The 19,402-nt window shown below is 42.9% G+C and overlaps 3 protein-coding genes across 20 annotated transcripts in view; 1 reads left to right on the forward strand and 2 right to left on the reverse strand.

Moving 5' to 3' along the window:
* The window catches only part of MED12L (mediator complex subunit 12L), a 130,957-nt gene that overhangs the window by 29,859 nt on the left and 81,696 nt on the right, over positions 1-19,402 (forward strand). For 12 of the 18 annotated variants that reach the window (XM_068691913.1, XM_068691924.1, XM_068691920.1 and 9 more), the window contains 2 exons: positions 1,183-1,287; positions 2,309-2,485. The exons of 1 other annotated variant lie outside the window; for it this stretch is intronic. In XM_068691913.1, coding sequence (XP_068548014.1) covers positions 1,183-1,287; positions 2,309-2,485 — 282 coding nt within the window. The remainder of the gene's footprint in view (positions 1-1,182; positions 1,288-2,308; positions 2,486-19,402) is intronic. 5 more of the 18 variants (XM_068691919.1, XM_068691929.1, XM_068691921.1 and 2 more) reach the window with 1 other exon arrangement.
* GPR171 (G protein-coupled receptor 171) lies at positions 3,738-6,871 on the reverse strand. The gene is made up of 2 exons (XM_068691960.1): positions 6,719-6,871; positions 3,738-5,299 (listed from the first exon to the last, which is right to left on the reverse strand). The coding sequence occupies exon 2, from the start codon at positions 5,248-5,250 to the stop codon at positions 4,270-4,272; it is 981 nt and encodes a 326-aa protein (XP_068548061.1). The 5' UTR covers positions 5,251-5,299; positions 6,719-6,871; the 3' UTR covers positions 3,738-4,269.
* Positions 9,601-18,352, reverse strand: P2RY14 (purinergic receptor P2Y14). The gene is made up of 3 exons (XM_068691959.1): positions 15,567-18,352; positions 12,325-12,420; positions 9,601-10,781 (listed from the first exon to the last, which is right to left on the reverse strand). The coding sequence occupies exon 3, from the start codon at positions 10,761-10,763 to the stop codon at positions 9,750-9,752; it is 1,014 nt and encodes a 337-aa protein (XP_068548060.1). The 5' UTR covers positions 10,764-10,781; positions 12,325-12,420; positions 15,567-18,352; the 3' UTR covers positions 9,601-9,749.

Raw genomic sequence — 19,402 nt, forward strand, 5'->3', positions numbered from 1 at the left:
GGCTTCATGTTATTTCCCCCATGTTTGGTACTCAGTTTCATAAAATGTAGATTTTTCACTAAAGCATTACTATTTCAGATGTGAGTTTTTGGTGTTTTTTTTTTTTTTCTTCTGTTTTTACTTTTTTTTTTTTTTCTTTTCAATCTATCTCTTTATCTCTCTCACTTAGAGAAAACTGAAAGTGATTTGTTGGCTTCACTTTTGTATGTAACTTAAGTTTCGCAGTTTTGGTGCTAATGTGCTGAGCTGTCAGTTCTCTAGTGATCTGAGTAACTCGGGACAAACTAAAAGGTATAATGTAGGCTTCTGAATTTACCAGGGGAAAAACTTACTTGCAGGTGTGCTTTAGTGAAGCGTAGAGAGAGCTTTAAGCAGGTGGAATCAGCAGTAAGCCTGGGGTAAGCCCCACTGCCCTGTGTTGTGTGGGATGTGATGGCACGGTGCAGCTATGAGCAGTTCCAGCCTGGTAATCTGCTTGCAGATATGAGGAGCTTACTGTGTGCTGAACAGCCACGAACTGACGAGCATAAAGTGAAACCTCATGATTCCAGCATGCACAGTCCATGTGCAATCCTGAGTCTTCCGTCAGATGAGCAGTTCTTAATCTTTTCTAAAATGAATTGAAGAGGAAGATGACTTTAAAATCCAGTCCATGGGCCACATCTGTACTTGTGTGATAAGATGCAGCCTGTTGTTCTGCTACACAGTCCTTGTGGAGCTTGTGGCCAGCTAAAGTGTGCACTCGTTTATTTTTCATTTCATGTATACATCTGTTTTGCAGGTCTCATGGCCAAATCTGTGCTAAGATGTAGGGGGTTTCTCCAAGTTGCTTTTCATGGTACAACAAAATAGCAAATAAATTTGGGGCGGGTACAAGAGTCTGCCTTCTGTTCTGTAGGTATCGCTGGGAGCACAACTGCACGTGGAGATATGCTGAAGTTTTGTTTCCCCTTCAGCTCCTGCTCTTTTCTATCCTTTTGTGGATTTAGGCTTGAGATTGAAATTCACTTTTGTGAATCAAGGTTTTCATAAATATTTAAAAATAGTTACCTGAAATCTTCCTACCATCAGTACTTCTTCCTTGATTCTTATCGGTGGCATGCTCGCGTTTACCTATGATCAGTTGAATAGGTCTTCAATAAAATGTAACTGATGCTTGTTTTTCTCTCCGACAATTATTAGGATCATAGTATTATGGAACATATGGGCATTGACTCAGGAACCACTAGTATTTTTGATGATGTAGACAAGAGTGACTTTAAGGCAGATTTTGGTTCGGAATTTCCAGTAGGTTTAACTTTCAACTTTCTGCATGCCTTCGATGCCTGTGTCTGCTGCTTGCTGTTGTCACTGACAATGCCTCTCTGTGCCCCTAGCACCACCTCGCTTCTTCCATCAACAGCCAGTGTCATTTGGAGCCAGTGCCTGATGCATTCTGGCGGTGCATGACCTTCCTTCTGTACACCCCTGCTGTGTGACAACTGCATTGCTTTACTGTGTGTCCTCTAGCTGTCCATGTGCACGCATATGCACGTAAACACACATGTGCACACACTCTCCTCTCTTCTTCGCTTTCCTCTGCTCCCCAGCATATTCAGAGTACAGTTAAGCATGAAGAAATATGCAGATACACCCACGTCTTTAACATTGAGGGGCCCCAATTGATACCTTTTGCTTTTCAAGTGACTCTGCTGTCTTTGCTCTGTCTTCCAAGTCTGTTTCCTCCTCTTCTTTTCCTAACTGTTAGCCTGATTCTGGATTACTCTTGAATCTCCTAGTTTCTTCCTTTGCACTGGTCCTCGTTCTGCATTGCATGGACTCCTGTGCCCAGACCTATTGGTGCATATCCACTTGCAGGATATTGAGACCCCTGTTTTCTCCTAGCATCTGTCATATTGATGGCTTCATGCATATCCATACCTGCCTACAATGTCTCTTGTCTTCTGCCACCTTCCACTTCACCCTTCTCATTATGTTCCCTCAATCACCGGACTGTCTCATCGCATTTTCCATGTCACAACAGCATAAGAGTGGAAATTGCTCTGAATTGTAATATGCTTTCTTTTCCTGACTGAATACTGCTAGTTTAAAACTTGTCTAACAATGAGCTATGCATAGAGATATAACATGTACGTATCTGGTTATATTTCAGGCTAGATTACTGTTTCCCTTGCTTTGTCTGTCTTTGAAAAAACACTCAAATATTTGTAAAGTGAAGTAAGCAAGAACAAAATTGTATCTCTGGAATTGATGAATTTTGAAAGTTAGAGGTTACACTTATCTTAAATGTTTGTTTTACATGACTTAGATTTTTTCTCCGATGCCTGGGGAGTCTTGTGAGAATATGAACTCTTCTTTAGACAGAAGAATTTCAGTTACCAGTGAGAAGTCAGTGAAGAGGGAAAGACTCAGAGAACTGATTTTTCCATCCAATTATGACCTCCTTCGCCATTTGCAATACGCAACGCATTTCCCTATACCACTGGTGAGTGTATTCTCTTTGTGCGCGTAACGGTACTGCCTGATGTGATGGCAAAGCGTTTAAAGAAAGAACTCTCTGCATAGAGAGCTGAGTGACCTTTGTCTGAAGGGCTTCCAGGTGGCTCACATGAGGCTATTTCTGCCCGTGTGCACGTGTTGTATGCTGCAGGATGGCTTTAGTACAGCATACAGGCATCTTTATTTTATCCAGAGGACGTTAACTGGAAAAATGCGTAAGAGGCATAATAATACATGCTGACTTACTAGAGTAAGGAGACAAGTACCACATTGCAAACACCGTGTTCCGGGGTTTAATGAAACTTTGCTAAAAAGAAAATTCGATAGTTGGACAAATGGATGAATAGCAACATATCTGAAGGGAGAAGCTCTGGAATGTAAGGGGTGGAATGGTGTTGATTCCTCCCACCCACTCCCTGTTGTTTGCAGTATGGATTTTTGTCTGCTGCTGTTATTCTAATTGTGAGCTGTTGGGAACTGAATAAAGCCCCATGATTAACATTCTAGATATCAAACTCTCGTTTGGTTGTTTTTTATTTATTCATTTATTTATTTTTGTCATGTTTTCAACTCCACTGGAAAAAGCGCCCAAATACTGAGGAATCCTGGAACTAGAATGTATCTGCTTGGTGGTGATGATGGTTATTTTGAAACGACGATAACTTTTTAACAGTATTAAATCCTACCAGTAAAGGAAGTGTCAGCTGAGTGTATGATGTGATAACCACAGTTATCTTTGCTTTAATTTTCCTCCTCTACAGAGTTTGCGTTATGAGTCGTTGCAGATGAATTGTTGTTAGGAGAATACTGAATGAGATGTTTCTGTTAAGGCCACTTTTGAGTGCTTGCTTAAAGTTTAATTTATATTTTGCACGTTTTAAGGATTTGAAAAATGTAAATTGATTGTTTTTGTTTCTGAAATATTTTTGGTTTACAGATGAAGCTAATCCAGGTAGTTAGGCTTTGCCTATCTAAATTGATTTTTGACTTTAATTATTGACTATTTTATATATGCATTTTTTTAAGTGTTTGTAAAATACATTATTAATACACTTAGTTGCTGCTTTATACATCTGCTTTATACATTGTAATAAATACAACAAGCTAAGAGAGCACTGTATATTTATACTTAATTTGTATTTTCATTTTAAAATTTCCTTGAATTTTCTGTAATAATGTGCTGTTAGCTTTTTTTCATACTCATTGAAGTAGCAGCAAAGGAAGGCAGTGGAAGTTGATAAGAACAATAAATTTATTTTATTTATGAAAACTGCAGGTGAAATGTAAGCGAATACACTATTTTCTAAACAGTTCAGCTTAAAATTGCTTTCCAGAATAAGTAATACTCTTTAAAATGCTTTTAGGTTAATTTTATCTATGAAGAGCTGTGCAGGTAATGAACTCCACTTTAAAAAAAATATCTTCACTTCATTGCACCAAGTCATTTAATGTAGTATGCAATATTTTACTTAGGGTGAGTTCAGGTGTTTACCGTAACTAATTAGAATGTATATTTGAGTATGAAAAAAATTATTCTGAAGTGTTGCTGATTCTTCATAGGTTGTCACTGGTACATGGAAATATTTCTGAAAAGCAGTATCAAACGTTCTTCTAGTTCAGACCTACCATGTAAATGTATAACAAAGCAATTATTACTGTTGTTCAAGTTTTTTCCTTCTGCCAACACCCATGTTGTTGACCCTGGTAGCCGTGCTTCCAATAGCACAGTCACTGTTTATATCCTGTATTTGCACACAGTTTCCATGTAGTTCACAATCCGTATGTCTGCACCTGCTGTTTGTTTCTGTGTTCTGTCTCTTCATCTGTGAAAACCTTTGTCTCTTTGGGTGCTATGAAAGTCTCAGTAACTTTCAATTTGAATGAATTGGAAAGGTGATAATACAGAATAGGGTCAAAACAGAGGTTTGATACTGCAAACAGCAAGGTAGATTCTTTTGCTTGAAAGAGCGTTTGCTTCAGAGAGCAGTTGGTTATGGCATCATTCTGGCTCAAAGTGTAGGGAATGCGAACGATGTGGTATGGAACAAAACACAGGATGTAGCCTGCTGTTACAAGCAATATGTTGATCAGCGCCTTCTTCACATTCGCGTAACTCTCACTGTATTTGTTTCTGTAGAGTTGTCTAACAACAAGGAAATTGGAAATCAGTATCACAGCTGAAAAGTTCAGGAATATTGCTGTACATACAAAATTTGTAAACACGTGCCAGTCTCTTCCAAATTTTGTTTTGAAATCAATGCACCCTGCATTGGGCCTTTCTTCAATGGTTTTTATTGGAATAGCCATGTTGGGCACTGTTATAAGGAGAACCATTGTCCATACAACTGCAGACAACATCTTGGCAAATCCAGGCTCCTGAATGCGGTAGATCTTACAGCTGTGCATTAGCTGAAGGCAACGATCCATGCTTACAAATCCCAAGAATATAATTGATAAATACATGTTCAGGTAGATGAAACAGGCTGTAACTTGACAATGGAATATTCTCAGTTTCCAGGACGCAACTCCTAGGTCAACAATTATCTTCACTGGCAATGCCAATGTCAACAGAAAGTCTGCCGTTAAGAGGTTAGTTAAGTAGATGCTCATACACTTCTGTTTTTGACCTTTTTGTGTGAATGCCCATAGTGCAAAACAACTCCCCAGAAAACCCATTAGAAAAATTAAGTAGTAAAAATAGGTGAAGGGTTCCATTTCTGTTTTGATATAGCATTGCGAAACGTTTGACATGGTAAACTTCTTGTGCGCGTTGGTTTTGTTGTCAGGAGATATCAAGAACCTACAAAAAAACAAGACGTCAACTTTTCCTGACCAACAGTAGTAGTTATTTGAGAATTTTGCTTGAATAATTTCATGAAAAAAAATGCAGTCAGGAAGAAATATTTTTCTGGCTATTCATGCTACTTCGCAGATGTTTGAGAGCTTTGTTGTTGTCAGAAATGTCTAGAAACGTACAAGGATTTGTTCATGACAGCATATAGACTTCAGAGAAAAATTTTTACAAGAGCAGTCTTGTATGCTTGCTTCAAAAAAAATACAAAAAGAAAGCTTCTAATCTGTTTAAGCATCTGATTAATAATCATTGCTGTAACCTTTGTAACTCTGGAACAGTTTAAACTACATCTAAAACTAGTAATGTTTGTAGCAGTCTTGCTAAAAAAAAAAAGTGTATGAGGAGTTTTGAAGTTAATATACTGTCAAACTGATATGCAGAAGTGTTAGCCAGATGACCAAACTGTTCTCAGCAGTTCTAAGTTTTTGCCAATTGCTGTCTCTCTTCCTACTTGAACAGAGGATAAATTAACTGCGTATTTTAATGACACCTTTAGAAAAAGCTTATTTGAAAGAAGTAGCTATTAAATAATTTTGCCTACCTCATTTTTAGGCTCAGTAGAAATTATTGGGAAGAAAAGTAGAAAATTATGTTTTTTTTTTTTTTTTAAACTAAATCTACTACTCCCCAGCCAAGTTCTGTTTTGGTTTGCTCTGCTGCCTGAGTGCTGCCCAGAATGTCAGCTGGGATGGAGGTATGTTTGTTAGCATTTCCTGGAACTAAGAACAATGCATTTATGTTCTTGCATAGCCTAAAACTGCAACACTTTGTATCTCACTGTATTGTTTCAGATATTAACATACAAGTGAACTACTGCATCTGCGTATTTATTTTCTGCTGTAAAATACGTATCCAGATGTATGGTAATTTCTGTTACAGTTTACATAAGCACAAATGATTACAAACACTCCAGTGGTTTAAAATGGAGGAAAAAAGTAGTTTGTGCCTTGTAATTAGCTTTCTGCAGGTGGCCTCTATTGTCCTAAAACCCGTAACAGAACCGTGTGAAGTTTTGGTGTGCGCAGTGCAGGTGAGGGGCAGGCAGCGCTCTCTGGCCCGCTGGGCTTGATGCTCTGCTCCCGCGCGGGGTCTGGGGTCTGCTGTGCTCATGGTGCAGCCTCTGCCAGGCTCGGGGGTGGCATCGTGCCTGCCGACGGGCAGCCCCGCGGGCTGAACCCCGAAACGGGCTGGGATTTGAGCCTGCAGGCGTACAGCATGGCCGCTGCCAAGTAACGCTGCCTGCGGGTGGAGCACGGGCTGGAGAGCTGAGTGCTCGAACCTGACTTTCGAGGCGGTTGGCAGAGCTGATCTCAAGCTTTATATGTACATAGACGAGGAACTGGAACAAAGGCTGAAAGCACGTACCTGGCTTACTGCTCTCCGGGGTCTCCGGGGCATCAGGCTATTAATGCTCGCTGTCTCTCTGCGACTGTTTGCTCATAGTCCAATAGCATGTTAATCTTTTCCCCTTGCTGCCTCTACTGGTGTTTTTTGAATGCATCTGTGGTTTTTAAATGTTCTGATTGACGCAATTAAAACCAGCATTCAAATAGCTAAACCACGTGGAAGTTACCTAGAAGAGAGGTGCCAGAAAGACGTAAGTGTTCGTGGAACAACCCAGGGGTGCCTCTGTTGCTTCCTTTCTCTAGCATGGGCGTCGGGGCAGGCGGCAGCTCCCTGCCCGGGGCCGTGCCGGGTGCTGTGCCCAGAGCGGTGGCAGAAGGGTGCTGCGGGACGAGCCGGGCGGGCGCAGCCCTGGGACCCGTGGCAAGGAGAGCCGCAGTTTGGAGCGTGCTTTTGTGGCTTTTGGAGTGTAAGGAAGATGGTCACAGTTGCTTTCTCTGTCTGCATTAGAGAGCTGATGGTGAATAGTCCCTTAAACTTGTTGATATCTGCAGACCTGAAGGCAGTGACATTTTCACTCTTCTGCCAACTTCAAGCCTGAAACTTTCAATGTCTGTTGTTTGCTTTATGCACGGGTGACGAGACATTTATGGTTGGGTCTGCCTCAGCATGTGGACTCTTTCCTGTAGTCCTTAGAACTGCCTCAGGGTACAGATTGGTCCCACGTTCTTGAACTGGGACTTCAGGTGTGTGACACCCTCTGGACTCCATCTTTTCTTTTTAAAAAAATAACAAAAACCTGTCTTTCCTTCTAATATGTAAGTCTTAGACTTAAATTCTATGGCCGATCAGGGATAGAGGCGTATGGATTTTGCAGTGTCATAGGTCATCATTCATTATTTTCTTGAATCCAAGCTTTGGAAATCTCATGCGTGTTTTTTCTAGAGTTGTAAACTAATTTACAGATTTAACAGTGTGTAGGGATTATTTCTGTTAAAAATTAAAATTCTGAACGTTTGGACATTTGCCGGAAGCAATTAAAATATATATCCCCACTGTACTATTTTTATTTAAGGGAAATGCTTTTACTTTACCCACCTTCCTTACCTTTTTTTTTTTTTTTCTTTAAACCAAGCTAGGAGGGCTGAGGTACTGACTACAATACTGAAAAAGCAACATTAGCACTCTGTTGTAGTTGAGAATCCACAGGAATTTACAAGTCATGTACCATAGCCTTGTGAAAAAACAAGTTAAGAATGTCTGGTTTTAGGTTTAGTCATAAGATGAAAGTTCAGACCATATTTGTTGAGATGTTTGCAAAGCTTCATAATCTGGAATGATCCTGTGTTCAGTTTTGAGCAAATGTGAACTAATTTTATGGTGTTATGCTCACCATGCAAAGCCAATCTTTGCATAGTTTTATTTATTTTTAACTTGAAATGCAGGATTCAGTCTTTTTTTTTTCCTCAGTCAGGCCAAACATCACTCAGAAATGGTCTACACTTCCAACACAAGTGTTTCAAGAGGAGAGGAAACATGAGAACATGAGACTACTGAGTTGTAATTGTTTATACTGCTAATTGTTTCATCCTATACCCCTGTCTATATATCTAATGTAGGTGATCACTGTTGTTTGTAAATTACAGGTGCAGGTGGTAGATTTTGCTGTAATTAAGGTTGCTGAGCACTTCTCATCATAAGCCACCAAAAATGCACTTAAGCTTTGCTGAATTTTTGACTTTGGGTTTGAAATCTTCCATGATGAATGCTTAGGCTGACCCCTAGGGATCGGAAGGGTGGTGCAAAGAAAGAATGGGGTGCTGGTGTGAGCAGCATCTCTGCCAAAATGGTTAAATCAGTTCTGAGGAAAAAGGAAAAATAACATCTAAACATGGAAAAAAGAAACAAAAAAATCTGGTGACCTATAAAACCATTAGGTGCCTTGTGGTTCGAACTGGGTGCACCAAAGACTTATGTGGGTGGTTCTGGTGTTGGGATTACTTCTGACACGTCTCCACCTTCTGTGTACTCAGCTACAGAAGACTTTTTGGATGCTTTCTGGGGCTCAGCTGCAATAACTGCTATTTTCTCTCCTGAGCACACAGCATTACACGTGCAGCCAGGCCGCGTGCCCACCTCTGCAAGGAGCCGGGCAGCGCGGGTCCCTCTGCTGGTCCCCGCCGTGGGTGGTGGTGTCTCGCAGCAGGGACAGGCACGAGGAAAGAGCCCGCTCCTGGTCAGTGCTGGAGAAAGGCGTCTAAAGACCTAGGCGAGGTCTGGGAAGCGTGGTTGCAGGAGCGATGGAGAGGGACAGGTGGCGGTGCCTCCGAGCTGGGGCCAGCTCCTCACGGAGCGGGCTGCTGGCTGATGCACAGGGTGGGGAGAGGCTGGGAGAAAGGGAGGATATGGGAGTAGCTGGGGTGGGTGGGGAGTGAGCCTGAACGTACCCTGAGCCCTTCTGCCTTCACTGGGCTTGGTTTTTTGGAAGGTACCATGGCTTTGCTCTGCGAGCTGGTGAATACCCACAGAACTTCCCCTTAGGATCTCGGTACTCTGCAGCTGGCTGGTAGAGGCCAAGTCAGAGAGGGGCTTGTGCTCAGCTTTTCATGCTGCTTTGGAGCAGTCTGCTCCAGTCGAGGTGGGACAATCAGTCATTCCCAGGCCCTTCAGGCTGTTTTCCTGCTATGCATGTGTGTCGTGCCTGGCTTCACGAGGAGCACAAGATCAATTTGATGGTTAGGATGTTGGATAATCCTTTCAGAGAACTGTGCACTGGAGCCCCAGAATGTTTTGTTCCAGTTATTCCTCTCTCTTTTTTTGGAGATCCGGATAGATCATATCACACCATAATGCAATCATAGCATCAGTTGAAATAACACATAGTAAATATACTGATAGCATGCAAAAATCTTTTTATAGAGAGAAACACCACTTGGTATTTTACTCAGAAACTTTTTTTTTCTGTTTTATTGCTGTTTCTCAGCACAGTGTCTTTCTGAGACATTGTGTTCTTGAGTAACTTTCAAGCATGTGTTATTTTACAGACCTAAACTTACAGAATATTCACACTTTCCTGAAGCGTGTTTGATCTTCTAGATTTAGAAATGTCAACCTCATGTGAAGTTTTCATCTTGAGGTGCAGTTTTTGATACAGCTTTTCTCTAAAAGGTAGGCAGAGGAAAAAATAAATAATGGGGTCAAGGCACACGTTTGCAGCAGACAACACGAGAGTAAACTCCTTTGCATAGAACAGAGTTCTTTGTGACTGGCAGTTGAACTGTGAGCTAGTTTGACTTAAAGTGTATGGTATTCTGCAGAAGTGATAAGGTACAAAGCAAATGACAAATACAAACATGATACTGAATATATTACGACTGGTTTTTCTCTTGGTAACGTCTGAGTTCCTTCTGAATTTTTTATAGGAGCTATATATTTTTTTTGATATTGAAGTATAAAAAATGATTAGTAGGAGAAAAACAATCCAGAAAATCCCTGTGCAAATGTAACTTGACACCTCGTGCCACTGTCTGCCAAGCTCGCTTTTAAGACCAATACATTTTCTGGAATAATTTGCTTTAGAGATTTCAGTAGTTAAAATCATATTTGGAAGGGATATAAACATAAACAATAACCATATGATTATAGAGATAACCTTACTGTAGTTAACCGTGTGAACAAAGGAGGTGAATAAAGGCTTTACAATTTTATAGTATCTGTCAAAACCTATGAGGCCAAAAAATGTTATTCCAATATACATATTTGTATAAAAAACAACCGCAGAGTATCTGCACACAAACATGTTGAGCTGTGGATGTGCAATTTCTGAATCAGCAAGAATTTTGAAAGGAAACGTCAAGCTCATCAGGAGATCAGCAACAACGATGTTTTTGAGATAGACAATAAAACTCTTCTCACTAGAGACGTATAGAAAGATCCATGCTGCCACGCTGTTCAGCAGGAATCCTACTATGAAAATTAAACAGTAGACCAGGGGAATGACTGTCTTAGTTATTACTGTGTCGTAACTGCAGTTGTTTCCCGAGGAGTTTGTGCTGGAGTTGAACATCTTACAATATCTTTGTTCCTAGAAGCAGAGGAAAGATTATCTCAGTAAGATAAAATGGTGGTGTGCTTTCCATTAATTAGTATGAGATTTCTACTCTTGTTTCAAAGTAAACTTGGCATACTTCTGAGAAATCACATTTTCATTTCCAAGGGGGATGCATAGTAAGTATTTTCCAAGTGATTCAGTCTCACTTTTGGATGATATTCAAGGGCATGCTGCTGTTCTGAAAATCCATTTGTTTTTAGATTGGACTTGAGTCCGTTGTCTTCGAGACCTGTACCCTCCTTTTCTGTATATGTGAGCCTATGTGCTGGGAACTTAAAACGGGACTGAGCCACAATGGTTCAGTGACTCTTAAGTGCATTACATCAAACCTTAAGGACCAGAATGTATTTTTAGCACTGGTTTAACCAGGAAACATGTTAGGGATATAAATATTCCTTGTACAACTGTTCTGTTCTGTGTACAGTCATGGTAAACATGCTTCTGTTAGCCAAGACTGGGAATAAGTAGTATATGCCCATATTTTCTAATGCTCACTTGAAGGAAAGCCTTATGTGCAGCTAGCACAGTTTGCTTTAAATTTTTACTTTTTGTAGCACAACATACAGGGGTCTGTGTATCAGCATGAAATAAAAGCTAGAACTGTGCTCTCAAGTCATTCAGACTTAAATTTTAGATGATCCCCATGAAGGGCCCGAGAAATCACATCTGCTGTCTGCTTTCCTTCGACAGAAGGCGTATGGGGGTGGATTACCCTCTGTAGCAAAGGCTGAACAAATACAGATATATTGCTGCTTCACTGGCAAATGAAAACTAAGGCAACTGGAAGCCACATACCACAGAGCTGGGTGGGGAAAAAAAAAAGAAAGAAAGAAAGGGAAAAAAGCCCAGCCTGCCTATTAGAAAGTGTTTTCCATGTTGCCACAATTCACAGTCAGTGGCTGTTGCCCCTGTGTAGCAGATTGGAATCTGAATTCAACTTTGCAGTAACTGGAAATGGGATCTCTATTTCACATAGGTAGAATTGTTTCATTTGGTGTATTGTTTTGTGTATCTCTTTTGAAGATGCTATAAAGGCTGACAAACTCAGTTGCTGGTTTGGAACTTGCTTTCTAAGTGGAAAAATGGAGCATGAATTACCATTGCTTGCACCCAGAGCCTTCAGTTAATCTCTGCGTGGTTGTTCTCCCATAAGGAGACCTGCAGTCCTGTCCTTCAGTTTAAGCTCGAGTTGTTGAGGCATTCGTTTCTGTTTGGTTGGGTTTTCAATGGGAATAGATGGTGTGGTCAGTGGGTGTTGGAATAAAACTACCAGGTGAACAGGTGTGTTAGGATTATGTGATGATAATGGGTAAGGTTTGGGGTGAGACTGCGGGAAGTAGGAGGATCTCTGCTTCTCTGCTTACAACTTTATAACTACACTGTCTCTAGCAGCATGGAGGAAACCCTAGACAAATTTCAATTTTGGTGCTAGCACATTTGTCAACTGGCCATGGTTGATTAAAAAAAGGACAAGGCAGACTTTGTAAATCTTTTAGTACCAATGACATATTCTTACCTTTCTTGATTTCACTGCTATGGTGGTTTTTCTTAAGGTATTAAGGGTCTAGAGAGCCTTTCATTCTCAGGCACGGAGCCTCTCCTGCCGGCTGAGCTGTGTGGAACAGGACAGGACAGTTGTTAGAGCCGTGTGTGCTGCCAGGTAGGACAGTGTAACCCTGGGGTGCTGGGGGCTTCCCCAGTGCCTCTCCTGTATAGCCCACCTAGGGATAAGTGCTGCAGGGGAGCCCTGGGCCTTTCAGCAGGACTTCACCGTTTGTCAGGGACAGAGCCACAGAGGCAGCAGCCGTGTTCAACCTGGAGCACAACCTGTGTGGGTAAGATCGGGGCCTTCTGTCCCTGTCATGTGCACCGTGTCATTTGTGTTCGTGATAAAATGTGTCTGCTCTTGCTGTCACCTAGTCCGACACGCAGCTCTTTCTGAAAGGCCTTGTCCCTACTTGCTCTCTGGAGGCACCCGGCTGTGCTGCCCAGAGGAGCGGAGCTGCCGGGCACACGGTGGGTCCATGGGATGCCATCTCCTGCCGCAGGAGGTCACTGAACTGCTGCTTTCCTCCAAATCAGAAAGTCCTTTGGGGTTTTCTTAAGATACGTGACTTGCCAGTCCCAATGTTACTGCCAGGGTTTCTGTACTGTCCGTCCCAAGTGCCAAGTCCCAAGTCTGCTTTTTCCTCCCGTGTGCATCTCATCCCCAAGCCCTACACAGTCACCCCTTCTGTCAGTGTTCCTGCTTAGCATCACCAAGCACTGTAGTCCCTTGGCTGACCTGGTGGGCAGGATCTCACCCTGACCCTTAACCTTGGTCTGTCTGCAGCCCTTTGCTTTGCACAGGACAGCAGCAGTCCTGTGCAAGTCCTGGACTTTTTTTCCTCCTCATTTCTACCTGAAGAGAGCAGCCAAGTTGCTCAGATTGAGAGAAACTGGCGATACCCTGTAGCCAGTCAAGTGTTATTTCAACAAAAAAAACAAACAAACATGGAATAAAGCCACCACATCTTTTGTGACATCTCTTTTTTGGGATTATATTGCTCCTGGCTGTGTGTATTTTTTTGGTTGGCTATATAATTCTTGCGGGAAGAAAGAATAAATAGAATTCAACTTATTCGTGTAACATGGCATACACAATACCTTATAAATTTATGATTCTGTGTCTGTGTTTCTCATTCCTTGTGTCTGCAAAAACAACCCCCAAGTTTGTAGGTTCAGTGCATTCCCAACATTTCCTGCCAGTGACTAGGCAGAGAGGAGTCCCATTGGCATCCTTCAGAGTATGCAGTGTTGCAATAAAAGAAGGTTTTGACTTTTTTTTTTTTTTTTGGTTACAGTTGTAAGTGCATTCTCATTTCAAGATGGATGTAAAACATCTGTTTCTAAACCTGACGCAGAACTGACTACTGAGCATTTGTTCAGTTTATTCCTCTCTTCCTTCTTTTCCTCCCCATCTGCTCGCCATTTAGGAAAAAAAAATAATAAATAAAATAGGCTGACATTTTCAGGTGACCTAGTGATGAGGAAAATAAAGTAACTTGTTACTTCCAGGTTAGATCAAAGCAACTTGGTCTGCTGCACCAGCCTGGGAAGCGGGCAGTGGGGATGAATTACGTGACCGGGGGACTGGTGGAGGTGCTGAGCACGCTGAGCACCCTGCCCTGTGGCTGGGCACATCTCCGGGGCTCAGCGCCTCCACGGATCACAGCGTTCCAGCTGCCCGAGCCGTGCTCCCTGTGCTGCCTTCCACGGGTGGCTTCTGGGGAGCTCGGAAATGACTTCAGCAAAGAACTTGTTGTTAACATGTCAGGAGATGGTGTACCACGTAAAATGGCTCATTTAATGCAGACAGCATTTGGCATTGACATCATTTTATAGCAGGTTTTCCTGACCAAAATTTTTCCAGACAGTTAGATCATATGTTATGTTTTCTCAGCATTTATGATTAATTTCTGGTGTTCTGAAGGACAAAGCCAGTGAGGAGAGCCAACTGGTATAAAGAGCTGTTGTAGATAAGATCATTTATTTGCTCGTTAAAATAGCAAGCTTTTGAAGGGCAACGTGAGCTCGTTTGGTTGTGAGAACACTCGAGGGGAGAATTTCAGTCTTGCAAAAACCACCAGTAATTGTTTCGTTTCTTCTTACTGTCCAGGGGTCCCTGTGCTACTTTTTTTATGTATGAAATTTAACAGCCTCATTTTCCTGATGAGAAGTTGAAATTTTCATTCTGTTTTCATTTCTGATTTTTAGACAAGGCTCTGAGCTCTTCTAAAAATGCGGTCTTTTATCTTTGAAAGATTAGAGCCCACATCGGTATCTGATTCCTGGTATTCACACTGAAACCTGGGCAATGCTTTGAGCTGTTTTGTATATGGAATCATTTTCAGATCTAACCCAAATATTCTAGGCTTTTTAATTAAGTCTTACAAAAAAATCTCCAAATCCTTCCTGTCTCCCATCAGTTAAATATTTGAATTCAGCAGCAGTGATTGTAAAAGTTAGGACTATGGTATATGGAACAGTCTGTTGGTGATTTGCTTAGAGGACTAAAGAGACCAGCTTTTAGTAGCAATGGATCTATCAAATTTGGAATTATTCCTGTACAAATGTGTCAGTGAGATATTTTAATGACTGATAGCTTTATTGTCCTAAAACTGGCTATTTAAAAGGAGACAAATGTCTCAGAAAAAATTGTTCCCTTTAATATTCTTTATTAATCGATCATGTTTGTTTTTTAGTGCCATTTCTGATGTTTTAAATTAGTTATGTTTCTTTGATCAAAAATTAAAACAGAAATAGTTGCTTAAGAAGAATATCTTTTGCTGATTACACCTCAGCTGTTTACACAAATCCAGAACAATCCCTGTCTGTGCAGATCGGCAGCTTTAGGTGCAGCAGCTTTAGTCTGCTCCATGTCTCAGACTAATAGGCATTTGCCTTGTCTGTTGTATTTATTTACAGTTCAATTGTGTTTTAAGTAACTTGTTTGTGGCTTGCATAGCACCTGAATGATTTCCTGTTGTCCCTTGTCTATTATTCTTTTTTAAAATTACAGCAGTAGTTATTTAAAAGTTTCAAAAAAAATGTTCAAGAATGTTAATAACATACAGAAATGTGTAACGGAGAGGTGTGATCTTTCACCTGGAAGGACTTTTCAGCTATCAAATAAATTTACAGAATACCCCTTTTACAATTGCCTTACAACACGAATCACTGTAGGAATGGTGTAAGCTGCAGCAGATCGTTACTTACAGGTTAGAGTGAAGTCTCCTGTTTTTTCTGCTTTACCCATTGGGTTATTCCTTTGCAGCTGGGTAGTCTGCCAGTTTTTTCAGTGAATGCTTTGAAATATTATCTTCATTATCTATGTTGATAGTGGTGAAGTTTCAGAATCGAGCTTGATCTCCAGAAGCAAAAAGTTGGTGAGCCGCTTCACCAAATGTGGTCGAAATGTCAAGTGCTACAGCTGGTCGGTGCTATTTTAGTGTACTTACACGTACTTCCACGAAGATCAGCTTTGAATTGGTTTCAAAAAAGACACATTTGTGCAGTTAGCCAAGCAGTAGGCTTAAGGGTTGCTGTTTTCTTTCTCCAAGCTGTTCCCAGGCCTTGCTGTGACCTTTTCTATAAAGCTTGCTACCCTGATAGCTTCTGTTTTTGTTAATGGGAGTGTCCTGAACAGGAGTTCATGTCGTGTTTGCTCGGGGCGTGCTCAAACGCCAAGAGATTTATTCTTGGGACAAGTGATAAATCCCTGGTGTATGGCTATTTTCTTTCTTTTTTTCAAATTATTATTATTATTATATTTTTTTCAACTTAGCCACACGTCCGTCTTCCTCCCTTCCTGTTTTCCTATATGTTTACTGAGAGGCTTCAAAGCCAAGCACAAAACCAGCTGAAATATATGGTAAAGGATAATCAAATGTAATCTCTTATTAATCTGGGAAAGCATTGATGTTTATATTAAAGTAAAATTTGTAAATGGTATACAGTAGTGTTAATAAACATGTAGTACATGACTTGATCTTGGCTTCACAGTGCACGACCCGAGCCCGCCTTTGAACACACAATTTCCTCATGGACTTTCCTTCTGTGAGCGTGTATGTCCTTACTAGGAGGGGCCCAAGCGTGGCCTGCTAATGCTTTGCTGCAGTGTACGCGTCCTGTACTCAGAGCCAAGGCTTGGTATCTTGAATTAATAGTCTCCTTAATTGCATTGAATCTCTCTCAGTGAAATAACGGTGATATCTTCAGAGACCTTAACAAAATTGCCTTTCATTATCGTGAGTGTTCTTATCCCTCTTTTATTTCTAAGACTCCCTGGTTGAAGCCATGATGGTCAATTAATCATTGCCTTCAGGTGATGAATTTGGAGGTTGATTTCATTTAGTGTTCTTACAGTGCCTTACATTTCATCTCAGATGAACTTTGAGCACTCAGCTTCTCTGAGAGTCTGAGCACAGGCCCGGTGGGCAGCTGCCGTGATGTGGAGGTTTGGCCGCCTGGGGACTGTGGAGGATCTGGGTGTCAGAGGCTGACCTCCTCCAGCATCTGGGCACCCTCCTCTCCTCGCAGTCCCTGCTGCACTACCACACCTCTGGCTCTTTCACCTGTGGCTCCCCCGGGGATTTGCCGGTAACAGCATGCTTCTCTGGTACGGTTCTCACAGGTTCTGCTGTGTGAAATGCCGTGTGTGCTGGTGGGCGGCAGCTTTAGCATTCCTGTCCTGCAGACTTCGTGTGTCCTGTCTCAAGTCATCAGGCTTCCATTTCCCAGGCAAACCGAAGGAAATCCATCTGACCTAAAGAGTCATTGCTCTTCAGATGTCTTGGGAGAGAAGAGGGTTAGGCTGGTAGCTCAGGAAGAAGCGGTGAGTGCCAGAGGTTGCAGGTTTTAACCCTGCTCTGGCTCGTGCAGCCTGGGGCACAGCCCGGCAGCAGGGAGCAGGCCCCGTCTGCCTGCATGGCTGCTGCAGTGAACCCGGTGGCCCGTGGTGCTTAGAGGAGTGGCTGCTGCGTCCCTTTCCTCTGTCCTGCTGCCCCGTGCCATGTCACGAGCGTGACCGTTCTGCACCCCTGCCCTGCACGGCCTGGCCCATTTTGTTCCCCGTGCCAGCTGCTTTCCTGCTCGTCCGGCATCCTCACGGTCCCGTGTTCTGCTCAGGCCCTCTCCTCTCTCTGCTGGGGGCTCGAAGGGGCCCATTTTCCTGCTTCCCTGCTCTATGCGGGTGTCACGCGCTGCAGACGGGCTGCGAGCAGCCAGGGGGAGCAGCATTGTCCCGGTGCTTTGCCAGACCCGGGGGCAGTTCGCAGGGGGTGGCGGCGGTGCTGACACGCGTCCCCTTACCAGGGCTCTGGCATTGGTGAGCGTCTCAGGCAGGGCTGGGGTCCTCGGAGAAGCCTGGTGGTTGTGGATAGCACTTTGTTTAGCTGAAGCACGCTTCAGGAAGGTACAGATTCTCTTTGATTGTTCAGAAAGCAGAAATACAGCTTGAGAGGCATGACACAGGTCTGTGAGTTGGCAGCCGGGTTTCCTACAGTGAGCAGGACAGCACTTACTGGCAGCAAACGCTGTTCCTTCTTACAGCTGGGTCTGTGGTCTGAGATGCGGTCCCGAGTTTAGTCCGGGCTTGGCAGTAGACCAGGCCACCAGCTCTGTGAAGACAAGCAGAGGTGTGCCGCTGGGAAGCGCTCCAGCTCCTTGCCTGCGCTTGGCACGTGCCCAGCCCTGGCTCCCGATGGGCAAGGAAGGGTGCCAGGGTGCCGCCGTCTCCTCAGGAGAGTCCTGCCCAGTGCCGGGGCTGCCCGACGTACCGGTGGCCCCGCTGCAGCCGGGTGCTCTGAGCGCTGCCCGGCCGAGGCAGCTCGCCCCAGGGTGAGTCCTGCCCTGCTTGCTCCTCCTCTGGCTGGCGGTCTTCTGCACCAGGGCAAGGATCAGGCAGGATGATGCAAAAGGCTTTTCAGATCGTCCCCAGAAGGCACACAATCCAACTTTTCATCTCTTTCCATCTACCCTCTTGTCATGTTATTTATGGAGCAAGGAAGAGAGGAGAGGGTCAGATAAGGCTTTGGCTGATAGAAGAGCTTTACAAGCCTGCAGTTCTCTGAGGCAGGCAGGCTTTGTAATTTCTTCTGTAAAAACCCTTCTTTGTTTTTCTGTTTTATTTTTTTCCTGTTGTTTGGTTGTGTCCATCCCCCCACCCCTCCTTTTTTTTTTTTTCTTTTTCTTTCCCAGAAGCAGTAGCAGCAGAAACCTCAATATCCCTTTTGGGACCAGGATCAACTTTCACATTGTGACTCACAACAAACTTTTTCCAATAGCTTCCTCATCTAAATCTAAAATTGCAGTAAGCAATCGTCCATTTGTGTCCGGATGAAATCATCACAAAGGAGGAAGAAAAGTGTAGTTTGCAAAAACTAGCAAGTTTGAAAGGGAAACGTAAGGATAAGAGGAGCTTCTTTGAAAACCAAAACTGCCCATAAATTCCTCATCTGCTCCTGGACGCAGGAAGCTTGAGCTAGGGCTTTTCTCTACAGTGTAAAACATTTTCTTTTATGTTTTTCTGAAGCATTATGCTTTTTCTTGAGCTAGTTAGCAGAACTGCAGTGCAATCACAGGCCTCCATCTCTGAGCGGCTCAGTAATTTGTTATTTTTCAATCCATAAAATAGACCTTTCCTAGCTAACTGAGGTGGATGCAAACGCAGGTGAGTGGTCTGGACTGCGTGTGTGCTGACCGTGCAGTACTCCTGCCTTGGGAAAGCCAGGGCTGAGACCCCGCTGTCCCCTCCTGCAGCAGCTGAGCAAGGTGGTCCAGCAGCTTCGTCCTGTCCTGGGACTGCTTGTCTGAGCAGTCTTGCACTGCGGTCACAGGGAGAAATGCATCACACTTACTTCTTAATCTGTTGTATGTAAGAGAGAAGATCTTAGCTTGCTCTGGGATGCCGTTGGTCAATAAGTACTCCTCAAGGTCATAACCAAATAAACATGAGGAAATGGTCACATTTGAGTTTTGTACATAGTTGCATACTGTCTTTCCTTTTGCAATGAAGATAGCTATGAAAACTTTAAGTCATGTGAATCTGTCGT

This window comes from Anas acuta, chromosome 9 (assembly GCF_963932015.1).
Source record: "Anas acuta chromosome 9, bAnaAcu1.1, whole genome shotgun sequence".
Lineage (NCBI taxonomy): Eukaryota > Metazoa > Chordata > Aves > Anseriformes > Anatidae > Anas > Anas acuta.

Bases quoted from the DNA above. Each gene is read 5' to 3' on its own strand.
- GPR171 (XM_068691960.1), bottom strand. From the start codon at position 5,250: ATGTCAAACGTTTCGCAATGCTATATCAAAACAGAAATGGAACCCTTC.
- P2RY14 (XM_068691959.1), bottom strand. From the start codon at position 10,763: ATGTTCAACTCCAGCACAAACTCCTCGGGAAACAACTGCAGTTACGAC.